This window comes from Serinus canaria, chromosome 10, assembly GCF_022539315.1.
Source record: "Serinus canaria isolate serCan28SL12 chromosome 10, serCan2020, whole genome shotgun sequence".
Taxonomy (NCBI): Eukaryota; Metazoa; Chordata; class Aves; order Passeriformes; family Fringillidae; genus Serinus; species Serinus canaria.
The window spans coordinates 17,417,549-17,442,824 of record NC_066324.1 but is presented as its reverse complement, the minus strand read 5'-3'; the positions used below and the strand labels follow the sequence as shown (position 1 = coordinate 17,442,824).

General features: G+C 53.9%; 4 protein-coding genes, 1 long non-coding RNA gene and 1 other non-coding gene across 19 annotated transcripts in view; 4 read left to right on the top strand and 2 right to left on the bottom strand.

Annotated features, from left to right (window-relative positions):
- The window catches only part of CPEB1 (cytoplasmic polyadenylation element binding protein 1), a 33,521-nt gene extending 23,194 nt beyond the window's left edge, over positions 1-10,327 (top strand). For 4 of the 8 annotated variants that reach the window (XM_018913701.3, XM_018913702.3, XM_018913698.3 and 1 more), the window contains 9 exons: positions 2,340-2,554; positions 4,012-4,261; positions 4,504-4,617; positions 4,731-4,835; positions 5,641-5,777; positions 6,758-6,956; positions 8,421-8,515; positions 8,751-8,831; positions 9,472-10,327. In XM_018913701.3, coding sequence (XP_018769246.1) covers positions 2,340-2,554; positions 4,012-4,261; positions 4,504-4,617; positions 4,731-4,835; positions 5,641-5,777; positions 6,758-6,956; positions 8,421-8,515; positions 8,751-8,831; positions 9,472-9,582 — 1,307 coding nt within the window. In that variant the 3' untranslated portion in view covers positions 9,583-10,327. Of the gene's footprint in view, positions 1-32; positions 818-2,339; positions 2,555-4,011; positions 4,262-4,503; positions 4,618-4,730; positions 4,836-5,640; positions 5,778-6,757; positions 6,957-8,420; positions 8,516-8,750; positions 8,832-9,471 lie in introns of those variants that run through there. The other 4 variants (XM_018913705.3, XM_018913699.3, XM_018913704.3 and 1 more) reach the window with 3 other exon arrangements.
- A 1,280-nt stretch (positions 10,328-11,607) lies between these two features.
- Positions 11,608-14,285, top strand: RPS17 (ribosomal protein S17). Its single transcript, XM_050978611.1, has 5 exons — positions 11,608-11,758; positions 11,972-12,123; positions 12,533-12,638; positions 13,706-13,771; positions 14,159-14,285. Exons 1-5 carry the CDS (start codon positions 11,756-11,758, stop codon positions 14,237-14,239), a joined length of 408 nt encoding a protein of 135 aa, XP_050834568.1. The 5' UTR covers positions 11,608-11,755; the 3' UTR covers positions 14,240-14,285.
- Positions 12,235-12,362, top strand: LOC115484176 (small nucleolar RNA SNORA71). The gene has a single exon (XR_003944910.1). It is a non-coding gene; the product is annotated as a small nucleolar RNA SNORA71 (small nucleolar RNA).
- Positions 14,286-14,432: 147 nt separating the features above from the next.
- TERB2 (telomere repeat binding bouquet formation protein 2) lies at positions 14,433-20,520 on the bottom strand. Of its 6 annotated transcripts, XM_018913708.3 has the most exons (7): positions 20,308-20,520; positions 19,847-19,928; positions 18,333-18,478; positions 17,561-17,619; positions 15,331-15,419; positions 15,152-15,240; positions 14,433-15,070 (listed from the first exon to the last, which is right to left on the bottom strand). In XM_018913708.3, the coding sequence occupies exons 1-7, from the start codon at positions 20,369-20,371 to the stop codon at positions 14,928-14,930; spliced, it is 672 nt and encodes a 223-aa protein (XP_018769253.2). In that variant the 5' UTR covers positions 20,372-20,520; the 3' UTR covers positions 14,433-14,927. The 6 variants fall into 6 exon arrangements, with proteins under 6 accessions (XP_018769253.2, XP_018769252.3, XP_050834566.1 ...); XM_018913707.3 differs by lacking the exon at positions 20,308-20,520 and having other exon boundaries at positions 15,152-15,237; positions 19,847-20,281; XM_050978609.1 differs by lacking the exon at positions 20,308-20,520 and having other exon boundaries at positions 19,847-20,271.
- Positions 20,338-22,911, top strand: LOC127060010 (uncharacterized). Its single transcript, XR_007778456.1, has 2 exons — positions 20,338-20,451; positions 20,510-22,911. It is a non-coding gene; the product is annotated as an uncharacterized LOC127060010 (long non-coding RNA).
- B2M (beta-2-microglobulin) lies at positions 22,527-25,247 on the bottom strand. Of its 2 annotated transcripts, none has more exons than XM_018913697.3 (4): positions 25,083-25,247; positions 24,645-24,923; positions 24,116-24,166; positions 22,527-22,960 (listed from the first exon to the last, which is right to left on the bottom strand). In XM_018913697.3, the coding sequence occupies exons 1-3, from the start codon at positions 25,150-25,152 to the stop codon at positions 24,153-24,155; spliced, it is 363 nt and encodes a 120-aa protein (XP_018769242.2). In that variant the 5' UTR covers positions 25,153-25,247; the 3' UTR covers positions 22,527-22,960; positions 24,116-24,152. The 2 variants fall into 2 exon arrangements, with proteins under 2 accessions (XP_018769242.2, XP_009088046.2); XM_009089798.4 differs by having other exon boundaries at positions 24,131-24,166.
- Positions 25,248-25,276: the final 29 nt, after the last annotated feature.

Sequence of the window (25,276 nt, the reverse complement as noted above, 5' to 3'; positions counted from 1 at the left end):
TCCATCTGTGTTAACAGCAGGATGTCAGCACTTCCAGGACATGAGGTTAGGATTGGGGCAGTTGAAGCTGGCAGGGTTTTGTGTGGTGGTAAATGCCCAGACAGTAGATCCTTTTAAAGGCCAGTAATCCTGCCACTTCAGTGTGCTTATGCTGGCCTTACTGGTTTTGTGGCTGCTGTGAGAGCTGAGAAATCATGGGAGAGATGTGTTAGTGGTGGCAGAGATGAGGATGTCATAAATAGGGGCAGAGCAGCTGGACCCTGTAATGCCTCTGGGGGCTCTGAATGAGCCCCAATCCCTTGCTGTTGCATCCTAAAGAGAGTTCTGGTTCCACATCTCTGCTGACCAGGAGATATGGGGCAGAGCAGCATTATCTGGTAGCAGCCTGCTTGGCATTAGCAGCTCCATGTCTCTGGAATGCTGTGCAGCCAGGGTCAGCACGGGGCTGCAGCGTTCCAAACCCACGGCCCTCACTGGCTGGGCAAGGAGGAGGGTGTCAGTGCAGGAGCATTTGTTGGCAGCAAGGCTTGGGCTGTGGGATCAGCTGCTTTGCTTTGCCTCTTGTGCTGTTTAGTGACTAATCAGATTTTGGAGCCTGTCGGACAGATTCAGCTGTCTCCCCAGAACAATACGCCGGCTGTATTTTTAAACACATCACGTGGCTTCAGAGAAGTCAGCAGAGCAGCAAGTGCGGCTTGCTGGGGCTGGGAGATGCTGTGCCCTGCTCGGAGCTGTGACTAGGAGGGAGCATCTCCTCCCCAGCTGTGACACATTCCCTCGGTCCCAGGGCTGCTGCTGCTGCCCGGGCTCTGCCCAGGTAAGGACTGCTGGGCTGGCTGGTATTTTCCTGTGGCTGCAGGGCTGGGTGTGAACACAGGTGCTGCCTGTCCAGGAGAGCAAGGGGCAGGAGGTCCCTTTTTCAGTGTGGTTCCTTGTCCTGTGATGTAGCCAGAATAGGGGAATTTTGCAGGGATAAGGCTCTGCAAATGTGGGAAGATGTTGTGACTGTTGCTGAGGTCTCTGCCTTAAGTTGATGGAGATGGTTCAAGTGAAGGAACTACCTGTACCTGTGTACTGTTGGGGTGGTGAGGTTTTTTTCCCCAGGTGTGGGGCTGGAGATGCCAGCTTCACAGCAGGTGTGCCACTGGATAATGCAGTTTGGGATAGGTACATCCCAGCATGTTGCCTCAGTGGTGCTTAGCAGCTCTCCCTGGCGCTGACACCGTACTGTCCTGGTGTCTGACCGTAGCACACTCGAGCACTGTGGAGTTGTCACTCTCCTGGTTTGGCTGGTGGTTTGACTTGTTAATCCTCATCTGCATAGGAGCTGCTGAAAATTTAGGTTAAAACCTCATGGTTCAGCTTGCTGTGATCAGGTGGGGCTCGGAGGATCTCGAGTGGATCCCAAATTTGCTTTGCTGAAAACTGAAAGCTTCAGGGCAAGCTGCCTTGTTTTGCAGCCTGTGAATAATTAAAACCATTTCTGAATGCTTTGCTCTTTTCACTTGGTTCTGGTACGCACTCAGCTTGCTGAGACTTGCTCTTTTTGAATAGACTGCTTGGTGGTGTGCCCCTGTGGGATCTCTGCCCTACATTCCCTCTCCTTGTGGGTGGCAGCTGCCCCCACATCACTGACCAGGATGTGACTTTGTGACCTTTGAATGGCCCGGTCCTCTGCTCAGAAGCAACTCTCTTTGTAGGGAGGCATTTTCCTGGATTCTTCTCAGTGGGAGGAAAACCTGCAGTGTGAGGGAAGCAGTCTGGCACATCCCTGTCTGCAGGCTCTGGGGCAGAGGCCTGACCAGACAGACTTGCTGTGAACACACAGCAGGGACAGTGAAGCCTCTCTGTCAGCAGCCCAGGCTGGCACCTTCCCGGCTGCCTACAGCCAGCTCCTGGCAGGGATGATGGGAGCAGTGTCCCACCTCTGAGCCTGGAAATTCCTGCTGGTGGGCCAGGTGTGCCTGCCACTGGTGTGTGCCCCCATCCCTGGTGAGCTGCCCCCCCCGAGCCCCAGCTTGCTCCAGGACAAGTGGCAGGGAATGGCATGGACTGGGCAGAGGGCCCTGTCCCAGAGCATTTCTGAGGTCTGTAATCTGGCATGTGTGGTCTCTGAACTTCTCCCACATGAAGTGGGTTCTCCTGGCCAGTCTGTCTCATAACCCACCTTCATGTTTGTCAGCCACTGCAGGCTGCTGTGGGTTCTGTGCAGCACCATGGCCCAGCTGATGGCAAACACCAGAGGTGCCACCTCCCGGACATGACATTTGTGGGCTGACAGGGAGGAAGGAGCAGTGTTGTGCTGCAGCCCTGACAGACTGTGTCCCTCTCTGTTGCAGTTCTCAGCATGCTGAGTAACCCTCTTGGAAACGTCCTGGGGAAGCCCCCGCTGGGTTTTCTGCCTTTAGACCCCATTGGTTCAGACCTGCCAGAAAAGTTTTCCACACCGTCGCTGAGGAACTCCCGCTCCCTCCTGGACTCCCGCTCCAGCAGCCCCTCGGACTCGGACACCAGTGGGTTCAGCTCTGGTTCTGACCACCTCTCAGACTTGATTGTAAGTTTGGGTCCTGGGGTCTTGCTGTGTTTTTTGGGGAGCACAGAACAGCTGAGTGGAGCTGCCAGCCAGTGCCCTGCCTGCTCAGGAATGGGAGGGAATGCTGGGAGGGGCTGTTGTGCACACACTGGCACAGCCCAGGGTTTGGGAGAAACTGCTGGCTTGTGGTGAAGGACTGCATGAGCAGCCTAGCCTCATTTTTTCTTCTAAGCTAATATTTTGGCCTTTTGGGTCTGTGCTTGCAGCCCTACTGGGTTACAGTAGCTCCCAGAGGGATCTTGAGTGCTTGAGCTGGTGTGAGGCAGGGCCGTGTCTGTGCCCTGATCCCAGCAGGGAGGTGGCTGATCCAGCCTGGACTTCTGAGGAGCTACTGTCCTTGTCTTTCATTGCTCTTCCCATTTGACTGCACTTCTCTATCTCAGGGTGGTTTATTCTAGAGCAAACTGGGTCTGGCCTGCTCCCATTCCCTAAAGCACAGCTAAATTTGAAAGGCAGGGAGCAAGTGAGTGTGTGGCTGGCTGCCCCAGTCTGCTCTGATGGGTCTGTGGTGGGTGCAAGTGGCAGCTCTGGGTGCCAGCAGGGCAGCCTGGCTCCAGCCAGCTCTGGGATGGTGCTGCATGGCTGGCTTTGGCATGGGAGGATAAAGCCAGGAGCTGCTCCAGGCTCTGCTGTGGTGTTGCCATGGCCTTGACCCCTGTGCTGGGGTGGCTGTGAAGGACAGAACTGACTGGATGTGGGGTTGGTTCTGCTGTGATCCACCCTGGAGGATCAGGATGTGCTAGGTGACTGCAGCAGCCAGGCAGTGATGGTGGCAGGTGGTGCAGGGCTCTGTGCTGGCCTTGTTTGTGAAGGGCAGGACTCTGAGCACAGCCTGGCGTGGGTGGCTGCCGTGGCAGCGCAGGGATGGATCCGCAGCGCAGCTGGCACTGAGCTGTGCAGCGTCTTGCCTCCCTGCTGTTCCATTAATCCAGCTTTCTGTCCTCCAGCCCTGGGAGGAGCTGTGGTCCATGGTGCTCGCTCCCTGGTCAGGCAGCCCTGGAGCTGGGCTGTGAGGATGAGATCCAGCTGGTGCCTGCAGAGTCCCTGAGCACTTCCAACAAGCCCTGCCCACTGCGGGCACAGCACAGAGCCTGTGGCTGATGCTCCCCAGGGGTGACACTGTTCTTGAGGCTGTACAGCCAAGGACTGTACAGCCCTTGGCTGTACAGTAGCTGTTGGCTTGGTTGTCTCTGAAGTGCCTCCTGCTTAATGGAGAAAGGCCTAGGGCTTTTCTAGGGTGTCAGGATGTGTTGGGGTTGCTGCTTTCTTGCCTCTGCCAGGCCTCAGAGGGTCTCAGGAGATCCCTGAGCATTCCCTCTCCTGCCGTGGGCAAGGGCAGGGCCCCAGTGTGGTGTCTCACCACTGGCTTTATGTGCTCTTACTCGGAGCTGGATTTCAACATGGCCTTTCTCTTGCAGTCAAGCCTTCGCATCTCCCCTCCTCTGCCCTTCTTGCCTCTCAGTGGGGTGTCAAGAGACCCCTTGAAGATGGGAGTGGGATCCCAGCTGGATCAAGATCAAGCTGCCCTGGCTGCAGTAACTTCCTCCCCAGCCAGTGCATCGAAAAGATGGCCTGGAGCATCTGCGTGGCCTTCCTGGGATCTTCTGGACTCTCCGGAAGACCCCTTCAGTATTGAGAGAGAAGCCCGGCTTCATCGGCAGGCAGCAGGTGAGCTGGGAGGGGGGCCAGGGGACAGTCCCACACTTGGGGGGGCTGGTGGCCTCTCTGCAGACGCTGGCTGAACATAGAGTTTGCTCCAGCCTGACTCTGGCTCTGTCTGCTGAGAGAGCAGGGCAGCTGCCTGTGGCTGTGCAGCTCTGCTCAGCCTGTAGTTAGGGAATATGGGGAGACCTGTGGGAGAGTAGGAAGGAAATGATTCTGTACTGAGTATTACTGGTGTTTTCTACAAGCTGTGAATGAAGCAACCTGCACCTGGAGTGGGCAGCTGCCTCCCCGAAACTACAAGAACCCCGTCTACTCCTGCAAAGTGTTCCTGGGAGGAGTCCCATGGGACATTACAGAAGGTGAGCAGCCCTGAAAAGTGAGGCCCCACGCCAAGTCCTTGGGTGTGGATACTGGGAGGGTGCAGGATGGAGCTTTCTGCAGGGGACACTGACCTCTCTGCTTCTCTCTGTAGCTGGGCTGATCAACACTTTCCGTGTTTTTGGCTCCCTGAGTGTGGAGTGGCCTGGTAAGGATGGCAAACACCCACGCTGTCCTCCCAAAGGTAATATGCCTAAAGGTAATAGCGAACACGGTAGGGTTACTTTTTTCCCATGCTATGTTACAGCACGGATGCTGGTGTGGTACAGCTGCATGCTGGTGACTGGTTGGTACAGAGCACCTGGGGTAATGTCCTGCCCTCACTTGGGTCTGCACCTGGGCTGCAGAGCACTGGCACCCCAAACCTAGCATCCTCACCCCTCCATAGCAGTGTGGGACAGAGCTGTGGGCTGGGGGAACCCTCTCTGGATGTTTCTGGAGCTCCATGTAGGGCTGTGTCTCTGGAACAGCTGCTGATCCCACTGCCAGCATGTGCAGCTGGGCTGGCATATTGTGTAAGCAGGAATTAGTTACAGGGTAGGAAGTGGCTGGTTTGGAGGCCCTGTAGTGCCTGAATGATGGCCTCATTCAGTCACCAGAGCAGTGTGAGGTGTAGAGCACTGGCATCCGTGGAAGGGACTTTACAACCCTGGGCTTTATTTGAGCCAGGCCATCCTAAACACATAGCAGGGTCTGTTTCTCTGCAGACCTCGTTGTGGCCAGGTTGGTGGTGTCCACCTGGCATGTCCAGATGTTGGTTGTGGATGATGGACAGTGGTTCATGTGGCCCTGGGCATCCTGCCCCTCGTGCTGAGCTTGGGTTTGGGCTCTTCCATCTTGGCTTAATATATTAAGAGGATAACATTGCTGGGAACAGCAAGAGCTACCACACAGGTACTTCAGGTGGCACCCAAGAGTGATTATGAGGCTATCTGCAAACTGGGGTAATCTGTTCCTCCTCCACCACAGCTCTAACAGCTGCTTCTTTCCCTTCCCTTCCAAAGGCTATGTCTACCTGGTGTTTGAGTCGGAGAAGTCGGTGCGTGCGCTGCTCCAGGCCTGCTCCCAGGACCTGCTGAGCCCCGACGGGCTCAGTGAGTACTACTTCAAGATGTCCAGCCGCAGGATGCGCTGCAAAGAGGTGAGCAGAGCTGGGAGAGCAGCCTGATGTGGCAGCAGGGGATGCAGAGGGACATCCCAGGAGGAAAGGAAAGCAGGGCTGGGACAGCAGCTGAAGGTGTACTGGCTTTGACTACTCTGTGCCGGTGGTAAGGATGTGTCAGCTCAGTGTTTGTGTCCCTCACAACAGCTTATGTCAAACCAACTAGAGCTCCTGGGTTGGTGCCAGACCCTGCTTTCAGGCTTCAGCTAGGTGGGACAGAGCATGGAAACAGGGATTTGACTGCTCTGTGCTGCTTCCATCAAACTTTTGCTTACAGAAGCAGAGTGGGACCCTTCAGGTGCTTTGTCAGGCCTCCTCTGCTTGCAGAACAAGTAACTCACCCTCAGCAGGCAGATATTTTGGATCCCAGGCTGCTCCTCAGTATGGCCTTGGCTGGCTGACCTGTGTTTTGGGGGTGCTGGGGCTGCCAGAGGCTCCATTTAGGCCTATGGGAAAGGGTGTCCTCAGCTCACGGGCAACTGCCTGAGTTCAGGGAGTTCGAGGATGGAGATGCAGCTCTTAATCTAGACAGGCACAAACTAATTGCGCTCTAGACAGCTCTCCTAGTGTCTGTCAATTGGCAGAGCTTCTGTGCTTGGTGATTTAGTTCTGCCAGAAGCTTCTCTCCAGAGCCCTCCATCAGCTGCAGAGCTGCAGATGGAGCTGGCAGTGGGTGGTATTCCAGTGGCCTCCTCCAGCATCAGGCTCCTGTGCTGGGAGGCACCTGACTGGGCCATAAATGCAGCTGGAGGGATGTGGGTTGTCCTCTGGCTGCCACCCTAAGGAAGTGCTGGCTTGGGTTCCAGTTTGGCCGGAAGCAAAGTTGGTTTTGTCCCTGTGTGGGTTCTCTGGAGGTGTCTGGAGCTCCAGATGGATGTGGACCCTGAGCGGCAATAGAAAACAAACGACATTTGCAGCTCAGGATGAGGTCTGAGGCTCAGGGGTGCTCCTGGTTGCAGGTGCAGGTGATCCCATGGGTGCTGGCCGACAGCAACTTCGTGCGCAGCCCCTCGCAGCGGCTGGACCCCAGCAAGACGGTGTTTGTGGGGGCCCTGCACGGCATGCTCAACGCTGAGGCCCTGGCAGCCGTCATGTACGACCTCTTTGGAGGGGTGGTCTATGCTGGCATCGACACTGACAAGCACAAGTATCCCATAGGTAAGTGACGGTTCCACCGGGGTTGGTGGCTTCCCCTGCCGTGCTCTGAGGAGGCTGCAGTGTGCCCTTGGCTTGTCCTTCTGTTGGAAGATTGCCCAGGTGCCAGGCTCGGGGAGCAGATGCTGTCCAACCTCTTCTGCAGTCTGTGCTTCTCATCTCCTGGCCCTGGGGAGGCAAGACCAGCCTTGGGGAGGGCTGATAGAGCTGTGTGCTGGGGAATTGGATAGTCCTGGATCATTCCAGAGCAGCCTGAGGTTTTGAATATGCCTTTAGGCATTGCTGAAGGTTTCTCTGTCCTTGTTCAATGATGTTAGTGGTTGTTGGATGCTGCTGTAGCTGCTTTTCCATTCCCAGGGCAGAGACAGCTGTGGGTCTTAACTCACTCTTGGGCTCTTATCGCTTATCATGTGGCATGTCATGATGTGTGTGTGTCCTTGGGGACCTCATGGGCTGGGGGACAGCACTGAGGTGGCTGGTCTGTTGGAAAAACTCCACAGCCTGTGCCTGAGGATGAGCTTTCCAGGCTCAGGCTGCAGCAAGTCACAGATTTGGAGAGACTGTGGATCTCCTGGTGTTGCCAGGCAGTAACAGTGTCAAAGCTTGGTAGTGCAGAGCTGTCATTGCTTGGTCACTGTGCTTGGATAGGAGTCAGGCTTTTCTGGGCAAGGCTCCGGTTTAGGACATCCATGTTGTGCTGCAAAGCCCCTGAAGTGCCTTTAGGGGGACAGTCTAAAGGAGGGTGGGAATGGCAGTATGAGACTTCAGGCAATTTCTCAGCGTGACTGTGGATGAGGTGTCACAGAACCTCCCTCTGCTGGCCCTCTGAGATCCCAGTGCATGACCCCAACTTCCTGTGGTTCATGCAGAGCCCAGGTTGCTCCAAGTAGGCAAGATCCATCTCCCAAACAGCTCGGTGGCACTTCCACCCTTAGAGCTGTCCTAAAGTCACAGCAGTCAGAGCTCAGCTTTGGTAACTAAGCTGTGCCCTGGCTGGTTTTGCTGATTGAGGGCATCTCCTGTAACCCCAGACTGGATCCAGGCCTTCCTGCCTGTGTCCTGTGCGATGCTTTGGGAGGGGAATGGATGGGTTTGTCCTGTGGCTGAGCTGTAGGGATCTGCCAGTGTCAGTCCTGAAACTTAATAGACCTTGGCTGGAAGCAAGTGGTGCTGGAATGCTGCTGACCAGCAATGAGGCTGCAAAACACAAAGCTCTGGGGTGAGGGGGGGCTGGGAATAAAAGCTGCTGAGCTGTCTCAGCACTGGTGCATTTCAGGTGTAGCATGAAGCACTCTGCTGATCCTGGGAATGTGGTGCCTGCAGAAGGAGGCAGGAAGAGGGCCTTGGACACCACCTCCCTATCAAAGCTGCTTCCCTGTCTGAGTGGCACCGGGGTGGGGATGGTGCTGGCAGTGGCTCCCCCTTGATCTCTGCTGTTCCTCTCTAACATTTGTGGTCTCATTGCAGGGTCAGGCCGTGTCACCTTCAACAACCAGCGCAGTTACCTGAAGGCTGTGACTGCTGCATTTGTGGAGATCAAAACCACCAAGTTTACCAAGAAGGTGAGTGGGGCTGGTGGGGCAGCCCAGGGAGGGGTCTGCAGGATGGGTGGTACTGCTGGGAGCACCAGTGTTCATGGAGCCTGCCCCATATTCCTGCTCAAGGCAGTGGGAAGAGTGGGGATGCTGCTCTGCCCCAGAGCATGAGGGCATGGATTTGAGGGGGTGGATTTGAGGTATCAGGGAGAGGGCAGTCAGCCTGGTACTGCTCCATGCCCACTGCCTCGTTCTCCTGCAGGTTCAGATCGACCCATACCTGGAGGACTCCATGTGCCAAGTGTGCAATGCCCAGCCTGGCCCATTCTTCTGCAGAGACCAGGTAAGGCCAGTTCTCCTGCAGCCTGTGCTCAGGGGTTTTCTCAAGGAAAAGCGGGCCCTGCTTCTGGGTTTTGGGGATATATAGACTGGTTCTTCCCCAGGGGGCAAGATGGGAGGGTAACCTTGTTATGGAGGAGGTGCAGCCCTCCTGGGGAGGATAACTCTGGTACTTGGCAGGAGGCGCAGGCAGGCGATGTCCACCTGGCTTTTAGCCAGTGGTGCTGCAGTTTGCTGGTGCTGTGCCAGCACTGGCACCTAGTGTGGGAGTGACTGGCCTCCCTGAGGGGAGGGAAGGCTGCTGCTCTGTGAGCTGTGGTGGGCTGGGGTTGGGGTGCATGACCTTTGGGGGTGGCTGAGGCACAGGGAGCTCTGGCTACAGGCAAAGGGCCTTGAATGGGCTATGAGCAAGGGGGCAGGAATGCTGTGGGAGTGATGGGAGCCCTGGCAGAGCCCAGCTGCTGCCCCAGTGCCCAGTCCCAGATTTTCAAACCTATTCAAAAGATGGAAGCTGGGCAGAACGAGCCCTCCACAGCATTGCTGGCATTCGCCCTGTCCAACCCACGGATCCACTGTGCTGGTGGGAGCAGGGATGAAGGGCAGGAAGTGGCTCTGCTGGTGTCACCCCTGTGCTCTGCCCACAGATCTGCTTCAAGTACTTCTGCCGCTCGTGCTGGCACTGGCAGCACTCCATGGAGGTCCTGCGCCACCACCGCCCGCTGATGCGCAACCAGAAGAACCGGGACTCCAGCTAAGGGGCCGCCGGGCCCGGGGCTGGCACGGGCAGAGTCCTGGGAGAGCCTGCCACGAGGAGAGCGCAGCGGCGCCCGCCGGAGCCAGGCCCGGCTGGGAACGTTCTTCCTGAGGACTGATGGGGAAAAAACAAAAATCTTACATTCATGTTTGCACTTGCTGGTCTTTTTGTTTCTGCACTAATGCACAGTGAGTTTTGTTGGGGTTTGTTTGGGGGTGTTTTGAGGGGGGGAGTGCCCCTCAAGCCATTCTGCAGTTCCCAGACTTTGGTTCCTGGTTTGCTGACGAGAAGCAAAAATTGAAAACTAATAAACCCAACCAACCAAGGGCCATGTGTCGCGGAGGCGTCGCAGCAGGCGCCTCCGCCCTGGTTTTTTTATTTTTTAAAGGCGCTTTTTTACATTCCTTGCAATACTGGTGGAGAGAGCGCAGGTCTCATTGGTCATTGTTTTGCCGTTGCCATACAGTGCCTTTCCATTCATTTACCCCCACCTGGATGGTGTGACCTGGGTGTTCAGCTGGCGTTTTTTACTGTAACAACAAGGAGACTTTGCTCTTCATTTAAACCAAATCATATTTCATATTTTACGCTCGAGGGTTTTTACGAGTTCCTTTTTACACTCTTAAAAACAGTTTTTAAGTCGTTTGAAATGAGAGATTTTTTTCTTTTCCTGGCAGCTTTTAACATTATTGCAATTTGTGTCTGGGGGCTGATGGCAGGACGTTGTAAATCCAGGGGTTTGCAACGGGACAGGCCGGGCTTTTTTTTTGTTTTTGGATTTGAAACTGGACGGGATGAGGATCTCTGAGCTGCTGTATATAGTTTTAAATAGTTTGTTGCACTTTTTTAAGTTGCACTTATGGGGGGTTGATAGAGGTTTTTAATCACACAAAGTCACAGGACTTACCTTTTCTTTTGTAACAAGCTAAAAAAGGGCTGCGTTTTGGTGGACGATGAAGGTTCCTGGGAGCCCTTTCTCTTAGAGGGGACAAGTAATTTTCCTTTCCTTCCCGAGATGTTTGGAGTATCAGTGCAGTCGACTGAAATGCTGCTGCTGGGATTTGAGACCTTAATTATGCTGATCATTATTATTTTGTTACTTTCCCCTCTATTGGAAGCTGTGTGCCAAAGAACCAGTGTCATAATTTCTCCCTCTTTACTATGATTATTTTTTTTTCTTTCCTGCTGAGCTGATGTTGCATTGTTGCATATCCCAGCTGCTCTTTGTGGGGTTTTGTGAAGCTGTGTGTGAAGTCTCTACCTCATTGTAGTATATGCAGGCAAGACTGCACTCTCCTACAGATGTGTGGAGTAAGCTGTGGTGTAGTTTTTGGCACATAATAAACACGTTGCAGCAAAAAAAAAAAAAAATTTCTTGTGCCTTGTGTGCTTCATGGGAGATCTCTGCAGCTCGGAGGCTGTGGTGTCACTGCCTGGAGGTGTGGAGGAAGGTATGGATGTGGTTTGGGGGGAGGGATGGATGGAGCTATGAGTTGTGGATGCTGTTGGTGGGTGACTCAGCTGGGAGGAGCTCTATCTGCTGGGAAATGCACTTTTAGATCCCACTTCCCTGAGGGCCCTGCAGGCCCCTAGGCTCCAGTTGGAGCCCCCCTAATTGCAACAAGTTAATCAGGCTGATCGGAGGGGCCTGGGCTGCCGTGTGTTCTCCCTCTGTGGCAGGGGCGGTGCTGCTCCTGCAGGATGTGAGGGGAGAGGGACGCAGGGCTCCTCCCTGTGGGGCTGGGGCGGGCTGATTTGGACTTAGGCTGCCACGGAGGGAGACTGTCCCTGGAGCAGGGCAGGCTTTGGGCTCCTTCCCTGTCCCACAGTGTAACTCTGCAGCAGCCTTGGGGTCACCCCTCCTCCTGTGGGGCTGTGTGCTGCGACTGTGCAGGTGCTCCGTGTCCTCTCCCAGGGCCAGGTGTGGGAGGGGCTGGTGCCGCTGGCCCCGCAGCTCTTTCCAGTTCCCTTCCCGGGCTGCTCCATCCTGTTCCGGGGCGTGGGGCGGTGCGGAGCGCCTCAGGCCGCTCCCCGCCCGCCGCTCCCGCCTCTGCTCGGCCCCGCCCGCCTTCCCCGCTGCTGGAGCCCTCCGAGCCGCCAGGGGGCGCGGTGAGCGCCGCTGGCTTCCGGCGCCTCCCGCCCTTCTCCGCTCTTTTTCCGCGGCTGCCGCCGACATGGTGGGTCCGGGGCTCGCCATCCGCCGCCATCCTCGGGCGGGCCTGTGCCCCCGCAGCGGGGAGTGGCGGTGGGGACCGGAGGGGACGGGGGCGAGGGGCAGTGGGGGGCGTTGAGAGCCCGGGATGGCTGGGGAAGGGGGGGACTGGGGCGGGGGGCGCTGGGCCTGGGCTCAGCAGCGCCTGACCGGCGGCCCTCCCGCCCACCCCGCGTAGGGACGCGTTCGGACGAAGACGGTGAAGAAAGCGGCGCGGGTGATCATCGAGAAGTATTACACACGCCTAGGAAATGACTTCCACACTAACAAGCGCGTGTGCGAGGAGATCGCCATCATCCCCAGCAAGAAGCTGCGCAACAAGATTGCGGGGTGAGGCACTGCGGGGTCCCGGTGGGCTTTGGGCACCGGAGGGCAGCTGGGGGTGTCCCGGGGGGTTTGGGCATCGGAAGGGCCTGGGGGAGTCGGGCACGGCGTGGGGGTTCCTGCATTCGAAAGTGATTACGGTCCCGCCTGTGGCCGGGTCATTGATAGTGCAGGGAGAGGAGTGCGAGAGTTTTCCCGTGTTTGGGGGGGTCTGTGTCTCCCCCAGACCCTGTTGCTGTCGGACACTTTGTCTCTGATTTCCTCTGGAGGTGGTGGGATGATGCCCGGTTCAGTGGTGGGGTATTGCTGGGGTAGATGGCAACAGCTGTCCTCATCCTGTGGTTCCGGGATTTGGGGTGTTGGGAAGGGTGAGATGAACCCTGGGAAAGCCCAGGACACCCCCATGTCCCCGCAGGTATGTCACCCACCTGATGAAGCGAATCCAGAGGGGCCCTGTCCGCGGCATCTCCATCAAATTGCAGGAGGAAGAGAGGGAGAGGAGGGACAACTACGTCCCGGAGGTGAGGCCCCACCTTCCCCATCGCTCTGTCCTGCCTCGCTGTATCTCCATAAATGCTCCTAAGTTTCTTTAAAACAAACCCTCAGCCAGGAGGGGCTGAGGAGGGTTTGGAACAAGGAGGCCGAGGTGGATCCCTCCAAAGCTGTCACCTGGGACAGGAAGGACAGCTGGCTTCTTGTGGTTTGGTTTTTTTAAAATTCGGGAAAAAATAATTTGATGGGGAGTAGGAGGATATTTCAGAGCTGCTGAAAATCTGCCCTGCAGCTGGAATCCCCAGAGGGAGGTTTTGGTAAAACCCCCTTGCCCTAATTTTCTGTTTGGACAGGGTCAAGATCTCACCTGTCACCTGGGTGAGGTGGTCCAGGAGGGCTTCCCTTGTTCCAGGAATGTGATCCTGTTGCTCCTAAATCCTGTAGCCTTCAGGCACAGCACATCTAGCCCTTTTCCCAGTTTTCCCAGTCAGCTCCTGGCAGAGCTGCTTGTTTCTGTGCTGGTACCAGAGAGGGGTTATAGGGAAGGAATGTCCATGCTGCAGCTGTTGGTGCAGTGTCAGCACACAAAGTCTGTGTTGTTTGTGGTTTCTTAGAAAAATCCTGATATTACACAGCTCTTGGGGTAAGAAAATACGAGGAGGTAGAATTTTGGGGTCTGGAGAGGGCTGGAGGAAGTTTTGGTGGGATTAAAGAGCTGGAGAGCACCGGTGTCCTGGAGGTGGGACCACCTTTGTTGGCACCATGGTGGTGTTGTGTCACAAGGCAGCTGTGAGTGTCGCTGATGACTGCCAGGACTGGTGCAGTGGAGGGTCCAATGCCAGCTCCTCAGCAGCCTTGGCGTGGAGCAGGTTGGGCCTCAGTTTCCAAAGATTTGCCATAAATCAGGTTTTTCCCTCTACTGCCAGTGGCCTCCTGCAGTGTTCAGTTAGGAAAGCTGTGTTCCTTCAGGATGCTCCTGGCTCTGCTGCTGGAACTGCTCCCCACAGCAGTGGGGTGAGACCCACGTGGCTGTGGGGACACCCGGGTAGTTGTGAGACTTACTCAATCACACCTTTTCTCTCCCCTCTGTACCCAGGTCTCTGCCCTTGACCAGGAGATCATTGAAGTGGACCCGGACACCAAGGAAATGCTGAAGCTCCTGGTTAGTGGCCACAACTGTTCCCTGCCCAGCTGCTGGCATATCCCTGGCACAGCTCCTGCTGCCCTGAGTGGCTGGATGGTGTCAAGGGCATCTCTCTGCCCTGGGTCCTGTGGGGGGATTAGTTCATGTATGGCTTTTGAAAGGGCAGAGGCGTAGGGCTTTGCCACCAGCAGGGTGGGGGTGTTCCTTGCCCTCCATTCTGATGATTCCCTCTCCAAGGAGTCAATCTCTGGAGCAGGATGGCCTCCCCTTCTTAGGAGACCTGGGTCTGCCCTTTGTGCTGCCACAGCACCTTCCCACTTCCCACACCTTCCCAGAGCAACTTGCCTCCACTGTCAGTGGGCAGGATGCTGTGACTGACCCCATTGTTCCTGTGCTGTTTTCCAGGATTTTGGCAGCCTGTCCAACCTGCAGGTGACACAGCCTACAGTGGGAATGAACTTCAAGACGCCCCGAGGAGCGCTCTGAGTCTGTCCCTGTGTGTCGCTTTTCCAATAAACGTGAGGAAACCATCTCAGCCTGCCTGGTCTTTAGACAGCCAAGGGATGAGGGAGGGTGGGTTCTCGGGGTGCCCACACAGGACTCAACACCTTCATGTGTACCAGCATCTTTTTGGGCTCTTTCCTGGCGGTTTGGGGTATGAGGTGCAAAGCTGTTTAATTTTAGAGGCTCTCCTGCCTTTGGGGCAGTGGGAGAACAACCATGGTGGCTCCTTGGAGCTCGTGGGAGCCTGTCCTAGGTTTTCCTGTGCTTCCTCCAAGTGAACAGCCCGAGGATCAGACTGTACCATAATAAAAGTTGCTTTTTGCAACCCTATTGGTCACTTCCAAGTGCTTAAATGAAAGGGAAAAGTCTTAGAATTCCTTGACTAAATGAAAGAGAGGAGACCTTGGATTGTCCCTTCAAGAAAAACTTGCTTAAACTAGTTAAAGCAGAGCTTAAACCACCCCCCCGCCCCACAATAAAAAGAAAATATATGTGTTTTGGGAGAAAATGTCTGTATTTATGTTTGTTGTGAAATTTAGTTTAAGTAATTACTGCTATAACTGTAGTCAGTACTTAAATAACATTGAATGCTCTGAGCTGCAGTTGCATAATTTATAAATCATCCTGCAGCTCTTACATTGAAGTTTTTGCTGCTCCAGCCACCTGTTTCTTACCATTTCCTCTTCATTTTGGTCTTCTCGCAGTAAATGCTGCACTTGCTTTGAACCCAGTACGCTGCATAGCCTGAGGTGCCAGGGATAAAGTCATGGAGTTCCCCCTCATATTTCTTCATGTCCCGTGCAGAGGCATAGCCTGTGGAGGGAGAATGGGCTCACTGAGCCCCTGCTCCATCTGCTCCATCTGCAGCAGCCCTTTCCAGGTGGATTTATTTACCTGTCACCATGTTATTTACTGGGTATTCCTGGAGGGCACGATATGGAAGTTCTCCCTGGGCAGGTGCTTCAGAGTCTGTTTCTTCACTGCTGTATCAGGAGGGGAGAAAAAATCTGTGTGTAAGGATTGCTTGGAGGTGGAGGTGCATCCGAATCCCACCACCCAAGGTAGGGAAATACCTCTCAGCCAGGTCTAGCACTTCCTCCTCTGATTTTTCCTCACAGCCATTTGTTGCTGCTTCTTGTTCCTCTGTAGGATTTTCGCTGGGCTGGGAATATCAGCACAAGAATGAGTTACAGTTGTGCCCTAGGTCACCTGCAGAGCACCTGGGACACATTCCCAGTGCATGAATTTTTAGGGCTCATAATTTTAAGCATAATTGAGAGTTAAGTTTTAAATTTAAGGGCATTCCTGCTTCAAAAGTGCTGGGAAGTGGCTTTGAGAGGAGAGTGGACAGTGACATGGGGAAGGAAAACACCACATCAAAGGGCTGAGCTCAGCCTGTGGCAATTGGAATCCCTGCTGGGAGACTGGATATGTCTGGGCAAGGGAGACAGTCCTTCCAGTACTGTCCCCCTTGGGATGTCATGCAGGGAGGGACACACAGCACAAGCACAAGGAATCAGAATCAGTTAGGTTGGAAAAGACCATCAAGTCCAGCCAGTGAGCAATCAGCACCTTCCCAAGCGGCCCAGAGTGCCCCATCCAGTCATTGTGGGCAGCCCATTCCAGTGCCTAATCACCCCTTCTGGCAAGAAATTCTTTCTGATGTGCAACATAAACCTCTCCTGGTGCAGCTTAAGGCAGTGTCCTCTCATCCTGACCCTTGGTCCCTGGGAGCTGTGCCTGGCCCCCACCCAGCTCCACCCTCCTGTCAGGGAGTTGTGCACAGTCAGAAGGTCCCCTCTGAGCCTCTTTTCTACAGGCTGAGCCCCCCCCAGCTCCCTCCTGGTGCTCCAGACCCTTCCCTGGCTCAGTTCCTTCTCTGGATGTGCTCCAGCACCTTGAATTGAATTGAGGGGTCCAGAACTGGACACAGCACTCAAGTTGGGACTGCAGCAGTGCCCAGTACATGGGAAAAATCACTTCCTGGTCCTGCTGGCTACACAGGCCAGGTACCACTGGCATTCTTGGCCACCTGGGCTCATGTTCAGCTGCTGTTGATCAGCACTCCCAGGACCTTTCTTGCTGTGCTGCTTTCCAGCCACTCATCCCAGTCTGTAGCTCTGCAGGGGTTACTGTGGCCAAAATGACACAAAGGACCCAGACCTTGGCCTTGTTGACCCTCCTACAAATGACCCTGGTCCATTGATCCATCCTGCCCAGGTCCTTCAGCAGAGCCTTCCTAGCCTCCAGTAGAACCACACTGCCACTCAGCTTGGTGTCACTGTCTATCTGCCAATGGTGGACTCAGTCCCCTCATTCAGATCTTCAGTAAAGGTATTGAATAGGCCTGGGCCCAACACTGATCCCTGGGGGACACCACTGGTGACCAGACACTAATTGTCCCAGCTGCAGGCTGCAGTTCTCCAGGAGATGCTGTGGGAAATGGTGTCAAAGGCTTTGCTGGTGTCCAGGTAGGCACATCCACAGCCTTTCATCCAGGTGAAAGGAAATTAAAGGAAATCAGGTTTGTCAGGTAGGACGTGCCCCTCCTAAAGCCATGCTGGCTGGGTCTGATCCCTTGGTTTTCCTGGATCTGCCGTGTGATGGCACTCGAGGTGATCTGCTCCATAACCTCCCCTGCCACCGGTCACACTGAAAGGTCTCTTAATTCCCTAGACCCTCCTTCCAGCCCTTCTTGTGGAGGAGTATCACATCGATACCTTGCCATCTGGGACCTCCCCACTGAGGTCAGGACTGATTATAGGTGATGGACAGCAGCTTGGCAAGCTCTTCCTTCAGCTCACCCTGGGATGGATCCCATCCAGGCCCATGGACTTGTGAGCATCTAAGTGGCACAGCAGGGCAGTGACTGCCTCCTCCTGGATTCCTGGGGGTCCATGCCTGTTGACCAGCTCAGGGGGCTGTTTGTGCTGATCCAACCAGTCTTAGTGTTGAAGACTGAGGCAAAGAAGGTGGTAAGTGCTTCAGCCTTTTCCTAGTCTTAGGTGATGGACACTCTAATAAAGAATGGAGGTTTTCCTTGGTCTTCCTTTTGTTAATGATTTATAAAAATATTATCCTTTACAGAGGTGGCCAGATTAAGTTCTAACTGAGCTTTCACCTCTCTAATTTTCCTCTTTCTGCATGACCTGAGGACATCCTTAAACACTTCCTGAGTTGCCTGCCCCTTTTCCCAAAAATTATAAATGCTCTTTTTTTCTCCCGAATTCCTGTGCAAGCTCCCTGCTCAGCACAAGCTCATCCTCCAGCACATACATGTGTAGTACAAATTTTTCATCTTACCTGTTCTTCAATGGCATCTGTCTTCTCCCAAATAAACCGGCCAATTTTCCTTCTGATTTCTGACAAGAACAACAAAACTAGTGACTGTGAGAGCACAAAAAAAAAAAGACTGTGGCAGTTGTCCTGCAGGTGCCTCTGCTGACAAGCCCAAATACAAGGTCCTGCCCGTGGGCCAGAGCAATCCCAAACACAAATTCAGGGTGGGCAAGCATGGATTGAAAGCAGCCTTGAGGAGAAGGAGGACATGGAGCTCCTGGAGAGAGTCCAGAGGAGGCTGTGGAGATGCTCCAAGGACTGAAGACCCTCTGCTCTAGAGTCAGGCTGGGAGAGCTGGGGATGCTCACCTGGAGAAGAAAAGGCTCCAGAGAGACCTCAGGGCCCCTTCCAGTGCCTAAAGGGGCTCCAGGAGGGCCGAAGAGGGACTGGGGACAAGGGCCTGGAGTAACAGGACAAGGGGAAAAGCTTCAAACTGACAGAGGGCAGGGTTAAATGGGATACTGGGAAGAAATTATTGGCTGTGAAGGGTGGTGAGGGCCTGGCAGAGGTTTCCCAGAGCAGCTGTGGCTGCCCCTTCCCTGGGAATGTTCAAGGCCAAGCCATTCTGTGATAATAGACGGATCATACTCTGTCCTCTGGGAGGAAGAGCCACTCCCAAGCAGAAGGAAAAGTCCCTCCCTGTGGACAAGTAACTGTCAGTTCTAGTTTGTGCCAAGGCTGTACTCATGGGGGATTTCCATGGGAAAATATCCCCAGAAGATTATTTTTGCCTGACCTTCATGCAGGCAGGCAGGGGGCAGGACGAAGTGGCCCAGAATCACCGCGGGCCTCTCTGCAGCTCGGGTGCTCGCACACACTGAGAGGTAACAGGAGTGAAAGACCGTGGCTCTGCCCTCCAGGTAACTGAGACTCTCGTGTATGCTGGAAGAGAGAAAAAGAGCTGGTTTCCAAAGAGAACCTGGAAGCAAACCAAAACCAAAACGTTTAGAGGGGTGTTGTCATGAAACTTGCTCTGATTTTTTTTGCCAAAAGCACCTAATTTTCTGTGATTTTCTACCTGTGAGACTCTACCAGTCATGTCCTGGCTGCCAGCACCTCCCAGGGGCAGCCTGGAGGAGGGACACGGGTAAACATATTTTTAGGGATTACACAGTCCCACTCTGCTCTTGAGGTGAAACTACTTCGGGGAGGGTAAATACAGGATTTTCTATAATTATCCTTCACCACACTGCTTCCTGCTCACACAGCTGAGCAAGGAAGTGGAGGTGGAGGGTGCCCCAGCCCTCACTGTCCTCCTTGGAGAAGAATTAAATCTTGTTTGCTGGGTTTTAGGATGTGTATAATGATTACATTTTTTCACAAGGAACTATCTAGCAATGTATATTGAATATATATATATATATATATACACACATATATATATACACATATATAAAATTTTATAATTAGTAGTAGTATATATATGTTTATATATACTCTATATAATATATACTATATATGCTATATATAGTGTAGTATACTCTATGTAGTACAGTATATATATGAGATATATAAATATATTATCCAGAATTCCCCTGGGGAAGCAGGCTGGTCTGGCAGCACGTTGTTGCATTAGAAAAGTTGTTATTCTGTGTTTACTGGAATTCCCCTCGCTTATCTGGAGCAGGTGGCTGAAAGATTCCAAAATTCAAAGCCAGTTTTAAGCACTGGTGTGTTAAAAACAAACTACTTAGTCCAGCCTAGCAAAGCCTAAAAGAAACATCACAGCTTCATTTCCCATACATATGTTTACATGACTAAAAAATGAATAAATACAAATACTCACTGATACTGAGGAAGTGAGGAAGATCCTTAAGACTTTCCTTATATATGTACAAATGTTCCATAGCTCTCTATTTTTTTTATTAAGCATTTCAGTCCTTTTCTGTCCATTTTTAACCCAGTTCTTCCTTTTTAGCGTTAATTCACCCGGGCTTTTTAGCACCAGCTTCCTTCCTTGGGAATTGTATCACCTCTGTTTCAGATGCTGATTTTCCAGCAGATAATTCACAGCCAGCAAGAAACCAGCACAATTAATTTCATTTATATCACAGTTAAGCCCCCCTCAACACATGGACAGTTTTTCTCTATTCTGTCCCTCTAAAGCTTAGTGTGGGTGTGAGTTTTCCTGAGCCCACCGGGCAATGATAGACCCATGTCGCCACTTTAAAAACACACCCTTGAATTTTACAGGATGTCAATATCCATGAAACACTTTTCACTAAATACATTAAAGCCCCCTTTGCCCACCTGCGAGTGTCGGGGTGGGCAGCATCGCTGCTGAAGAGGTAGTCGGCATCCAGCCAGTGGGCAGTGGTCCCGCCACCGTTTGCTGCGGGGGACAGGGAGCCAGGTGAGCCTGGGCATCCAGGGGGTCCCACCTGGGGGTGACCCGGGGTGGGACAGCTGCGTGTGGGGCCGCCCTGAAGTGGAAGCTGTGACAGCTCCCCATGGCTGTGGGACTCCCATTGCTCCCCTGAGGGTTTTTCCCCAGTGTGGGGGAACCGTGGACTGGCCAAACTCATGCTCTGCCCTGTTGCGTGGGTCTCAGTCCCACGAAGGGGTGACAGGGCTGTGTCCCCACTGCCGTGCCCCCCTCCTAATTCCCCCTGAGCGGTGACAGGACCGTCCTCCTGCCAGTTCCCCCGCGGATTCTTGCCAGCTCCGTGCCCCGAAGCTCCCCTGGACTTGGCCGTGGTCTCCCCCCTCACCCCAGAGCCCCCGCGGGCCCGGGCTGACGCTCTGCGAGAACCAAGCACAGCGTCCGCGGAACATCGCGGCGGGAGCCGCCCTGAGGGGAGGAGAGGACAGAGGGAACCGCCCTGAGGGGTACGGCCTTGAGAGGCTGGAAGGAGGTGGGAACCGCCCTGAGGGGAGACGGGGGCGGGAGCGTCCGTGAGGGAGTGGGGGGAGGTGGGAACCGCCCTGAGAGGAGACGAGGGCGGGAACGGCCGTGAGGGGAGCGGCCGTGAGGGACTTGGGGGGCGGCGGGAAACGCCCTGAGGGGAACTGCCCTGAAGGGAAACGAGGGCGGGAACGGCCGTGAGGGGCTGGAAAGGAGGCAGGAACGGCCGTGAGGGGAAACGAGGGCAGGAACGGCGGTGAGGGGCTGGAAACGAGGCAGGAACGGCCGTGAGGGGCTGGAAAGGAGGCAGGAACCGCCCTGAGGGGAAACGAGGGCGGGAACGGCCGTGAGGGGCTGGAAGGAGGCGGGAGGGCCGTGAGGGGAAGCCCGGCGAGAAGGAGAATGGCTGGAGCTGCGTCAGGGAGCTGGATATTAGGGAAAGGTTCTTCCCCCACAGCCACAGAGCGGCCAGGCACTGGAACAGCGCCCCAGGGCAGCCCCAAGCCTGACAGGGCTCAAAGGGCACTTGGAAAACACGCTGAGGCACAGGGCGGGGTTTTGGGGTCTCCGTGTAGAGCTAGGAGTTGGACTCGATCCTTGTTCTCGCAGAAGCTTTTCTCAGAAAAACCCTTGCATTTTGCTGATTCCGGAAACTGCTTGCAGAAAAATTGCTTTTGTTTCATAAAGCACTAATGAGGCTTGTTTCATGCTTGAAGCTTCCCAAGATATCCCTCAGGATAACCCGTCCCCTGGGAACTGTTGCCAGCAGCAGCAGCAGCACAGCAAGATCCTGAGTACCTCAGTAGCCCAAGGACGCTGGATAAAACAGAGAAAGTATTTCTGGACATGGTCCTGAAATCCAGCAGTTACAGGAAATGAGCCTCTGGTGTGGTCACGTGTTGTTTTCCCACAGACAGGGGATTTTTAAGTAAACTGTCAAAGTGTTTCCTAAGTAGGAACAGAAAAATCCCACAGATGCAATCAGAGCAAACCTCCCCAGTGTAGGAAGATGATGATGGGTCCTTTGGAGACAGGGTGACTCCACATTGCCGCCACTGAATCTTCAGTTTCTGCAGTTATCTCCACTCCTGTCCTAATTAGGGTGAAGCTCTCTTGGTGGAGTGGTTACCCAACAATTATTCTGGTGCTCTTGAGGATAGGAAAGGTGGAGCTGAGGTGGTGGAAAGCACTTTGGTGGCCCTTCATGATCCAGGGGAGGAGGCCAGGACATGTTCCACAGCTCCTCTGGCTCACACAGCACCCAGTGCTGCTCCTCCACTGGGGTGTCTGGGAGAGAGGCTGAAACCTTTTCCTCTCTCCAAGGCCACCTTCTCTCACACAGGGAGCACTGCTGGGCCTGCCTGAGTGTATCTGGTGCTGCAGGCTGAGCTGTGTCCTGCAGTCCCGTGCTGACATGAGCACTGTGCACAAGCCCCCAGCCCCGACAGCCCTGCCTGTCCTGCCTGATGAATCGCAAAAGGGATTCCCGTCACAGGGCCCTGCCCCTCAGCAACCTACCATGTGGGTGTTGCATGTGCAACAGCCTGGATTTGCCTAATCCCTAACAAAAACACTGGTTATAACAAAAATAGCTATGGAACAAGACAATATCAATCAAAAATCCCAAGAGTATGTTCTGTGACACCATCACAGCAAATCTTAATATACGAAAGAAGAGACATGAGATGCCCTGAGTCACCAGGATCACTTGATCCCACACAAGTGATCCTGGTTAAAATAAAAACGACCTGATGGCAGCAGCATTGGTTTTGGGTAGTGTGAATCCCCCACAGTGTAAGAGAGGGCTGGCCCCAACTGCACTTCTCCGTGGGCTCAAGCACAGAGAAAACCAGAACTGAAATTCACCAGCACACACATCTGCTTCCCCCAGGCTCAGCTTTACACCACACACTCCAAGAGGCATCTGCCAGAGTTCTCCCCATTAGAGTGAGCACCATCCCCTGCCATCGCTCCTTCTATGTCCCACCTTGTGTCCCCAAGGTTCTTCATCCCTTTTTAAACCTTGTGCCTTCCCTTCAGAGCCATGCAGGAGCCTCCAGCCAGGCAGATACCACACCAGCAAAAAAACGTCTTTAATTCTGTTTTATTGATGGAAAAGTGTTCTTGCATCTTCTCAGTGGGATAAAAAAAGCACAACTGCCCATCATGCCACCAAGGCCACATACCCACCCACAACACAGAGGCCATCAGAGCCTGTGAAATCAGCTTGTCAAGTCACTCTGAAGAAACATTTTAAGGACTAGCAGTTTATTAAGGGATAAAAATTCTGCAAAATTTTGAGCAGTGAAAAGTTATCATTATTTTTTAAGCAGCAGTGGGGGCATTATTAGCTACACGCTCAAAAGGCCTGCGGAGCCCCCTTGATGCTGTGGCTAAGTAGTATTTTTAACAAGGCTTATTAGCAAATTTCTGAAAGGAAGTTGATCAGTCTTGTGGCTATGATGAAGAATGGACAGAAGCTCAAGAAGACTTTGACTTGCAAGAAGAATGTCTCAAATCTGCATGGAGAGGTAGATTGATATCAGTCACTCTAGTGATACCTTCAACTGCGATTATTTTAGAACTAAAAACCAGTTTCCTCAGAGCAGTCTGACTGCAGCATCCCTGCAGAACCACCTTCCAGTGAGATTCAGGTAAAAATCCTGCAGAAACTGCAGGACTTTTCTGTCCCCTCCTTGGTGGAGTTCAGAGTCCAACAAGTCAAGAGGATCCTTGTTCTCCACCCCAGGGAGGAGTCTGTCCTGCTCTCAACTCTTTCCATGCCAGCTCAGTGAAGCCTCATCCCCAGACCACAGTGAAGTCACCCATATCCCCCCTCCAGCTAGACATGGCATCCCTCACCAATGTCCCACCAACCAAAGCCATGGTGCTGTGTGAGCACAGCACATTCCAGACCCTGCCCAGGGGCCAGGCTCACACCCCCACTGCCCAAAGGTGAGTGACAGACCAGAGGAGTGACTGTATACAACTTTTCATAGCTCTGCAGGAACTGGGGCATTTCATATAAGGGTTCTGTCAAGGCTTGTCCTAGGAACAGTTAATCATTATCCAGCCTCTAACAGGGCACATAATTTAGCTGTTTCAACCAGCATTACATCAGTTGAGCCACAAATTCAGTTTCTTTTCCCTATCAAGCGTTAAACTAGAATTTCCCCCTTGCTACATCCAGATCAGTTACACACAGATGGTTTGAAGAACTCGGAGTCCTCAGACTGAGACACCGGTGAATAAACCCAAAAGTGTTTCTGGTTGGTGCCTCATGAATCCCACAGGGTGCTGCTCTGCCACAGGGTTAACCAGCCTGCCACCCACCCTGAGGCACAGGGACCTTGGGTACAGTGACTTCCTGCTCCTCCCCTGACAGAAAACAGCACTTCAGGGCCTGAGGGAGCTTTAGGGGACCTGTGACAACTCTCTGCGGTATCTACCTGACACAGCAACAACACGCAGGGAAGATTTTCTCCACAGTTCTCCTTTTTTAGGAGCAAATGACTCTTGTAGGCACAGGATGGCCAAAATCAGACCAAAATAGTGGGCAGAAAGGGTGTGGGAAGAGTTTTTTCTGTGCCCCAAATATGATCTACTTTGGCTGCTTCTGTTCCTCAGCTTTTCAAACCCCCCTCCCTACAGAAATGGGTCTGTGTTTCCCTTACCAGCACGGCACTCACCATGGATTATCCCAGACACAGCTCAGAAGTCTGGTTCTGCAGGAAAAAAAAGCAGAGCGTTAGACTAGGGGGCTAATGGCACCCCCCATCCCCTGTCCCCACAAGGCTCCCCCCACAAACAGCCCCAGTGTGGCAACCAGAGTTAGCTTCACCTGTAGCTCAGGCTAGGTCAACACCATCAGCCCTGACTGCTGCATCCTTCTTTATACTCACACAATATAAAGCAAAAATTGACTGCATGATCCATCGCCTTCCAGTTAAATTCATCAAGGCAGAGATCAGGTGACACGGCATCACCAAATCCCTATGGATTAACACCAGCCCGTGTCCTCCCTGAATCCTTTACAGGTATGTGTAACAACCTTTTTGGCTAAAGCCAAGTTAGCTTTCTGGCTCTAACACAAGACCTTCAAACCCCACTCCATTACAACACCCGCTTCCCAGGAAAAGGAACAGAGACAGCATGGATATAAAGCAAGGAGCTCCAGCAGGCAGGAGGGAAGGCAGAGCATACCCCACTTGTAATCGCGTCGCTCCGGCATGGTGGAATGCTTCACCCTACAAGAGAAGATGTCATCCCTTGTGGGGGTGAAGGGCACATAGACCAGGCGCTGAAACTGCCACTTCTCGTTGAAGGACAAATCCCCGTACTTGACGCCGGGAATGGGCTGCCCGTTCTTCAGGAGCTCGATGTCAATCTTGGGTGGGTGAAAGCCACTGACAAAGCAGTGGAGGATGTTCTCCTTTCCCTCCTCGGCGCGTGAACGGGCGTACACTTCCACCTTCGGCGCCTCTGGAGAGAGGGGCGAGGGCGCGTGAGAAGCGGGACTGCCTCGGGCATCGCCTCAATGCCAACACTCGCCCACCCACCCGGCCACAGTGACCCGGACCCGCCGGGACCTCGCAGCCCCTCACCCCCGTCAGGACCCTTCGCGCCACCCCAGACACTCACCAGCGGCCGCCCCCAGGCCGAGCAGCGCCAGCAGAGCCAACACCCCGAGTGCCAGGACCCCCCGCGCCATCGCTGCTCCTCGCTGCCTCGCCGTTTCCCGGAATGCCCCACCCCTTCCCGATACTCCGCCTTTTATAGCCTCCGGAACCCACGGCCAATCGTGGCGCGGAGCGGCCTCTACGTCATCAGTTTCC

Excerpts from the sequence above, each read along its gene's own strand:
- RPS17 (XM_050978611.1), top strand. Across the intron at positions 12,124-12,532 it reads CTGCGCAACAAGATTGCGGG|GTATGTCACCCACCTGATGA; the intron begins GTGAGGCACTGC and ends ATGTCCCCGCAG. Across the intron at positions 12,639-13,705 it reads GGGACAACTACGTCCCGGAG|GTCTCTGCCCTTGACCAGGA; the intron begins GTGAGGCCCCAC and ends CTCTGTACCCAG.
- B2M (XM_018913697.3), bottom strand. The coding sequence starts at position 25,152 with ATGGCGCGGGGGGTCCTGGCACTCGGGGTGTTGGCTCTGCTGGCGCTG. Across the intron at positions 24,924-25,082 it reads CGGCCTGGGGGCGGCCGCTG|AGGCGCCGAAGGTGGAAGTG; the intron begins GTGAGTGTCTGG and ends CCCTCTCTCCAG.
- TERB2 (XM_050978609.1), bottom strand. The coding sequence starts at position 20,121 with ATGAGTTTGGCCAGTCCACGGTTCCCCCACACTGGGGAAAAACCCTCA. Across the intron at positions 18,479-19,846 it reads GCCCACCCCGACACTCGCAG|CATACACGAGAGTCTCAGTT; the intron begins GTGGGCAAAGGG and ends TCTCTCTTCCAG. Across the intron at positions 17,620-18,332 it reads CCCTGCCTGCCTGCATGAAG|AAATCAGAAGGAAAATTGGC; the intron begins GTCAGGCAAAAA and ends TGTTCTTGTCAG.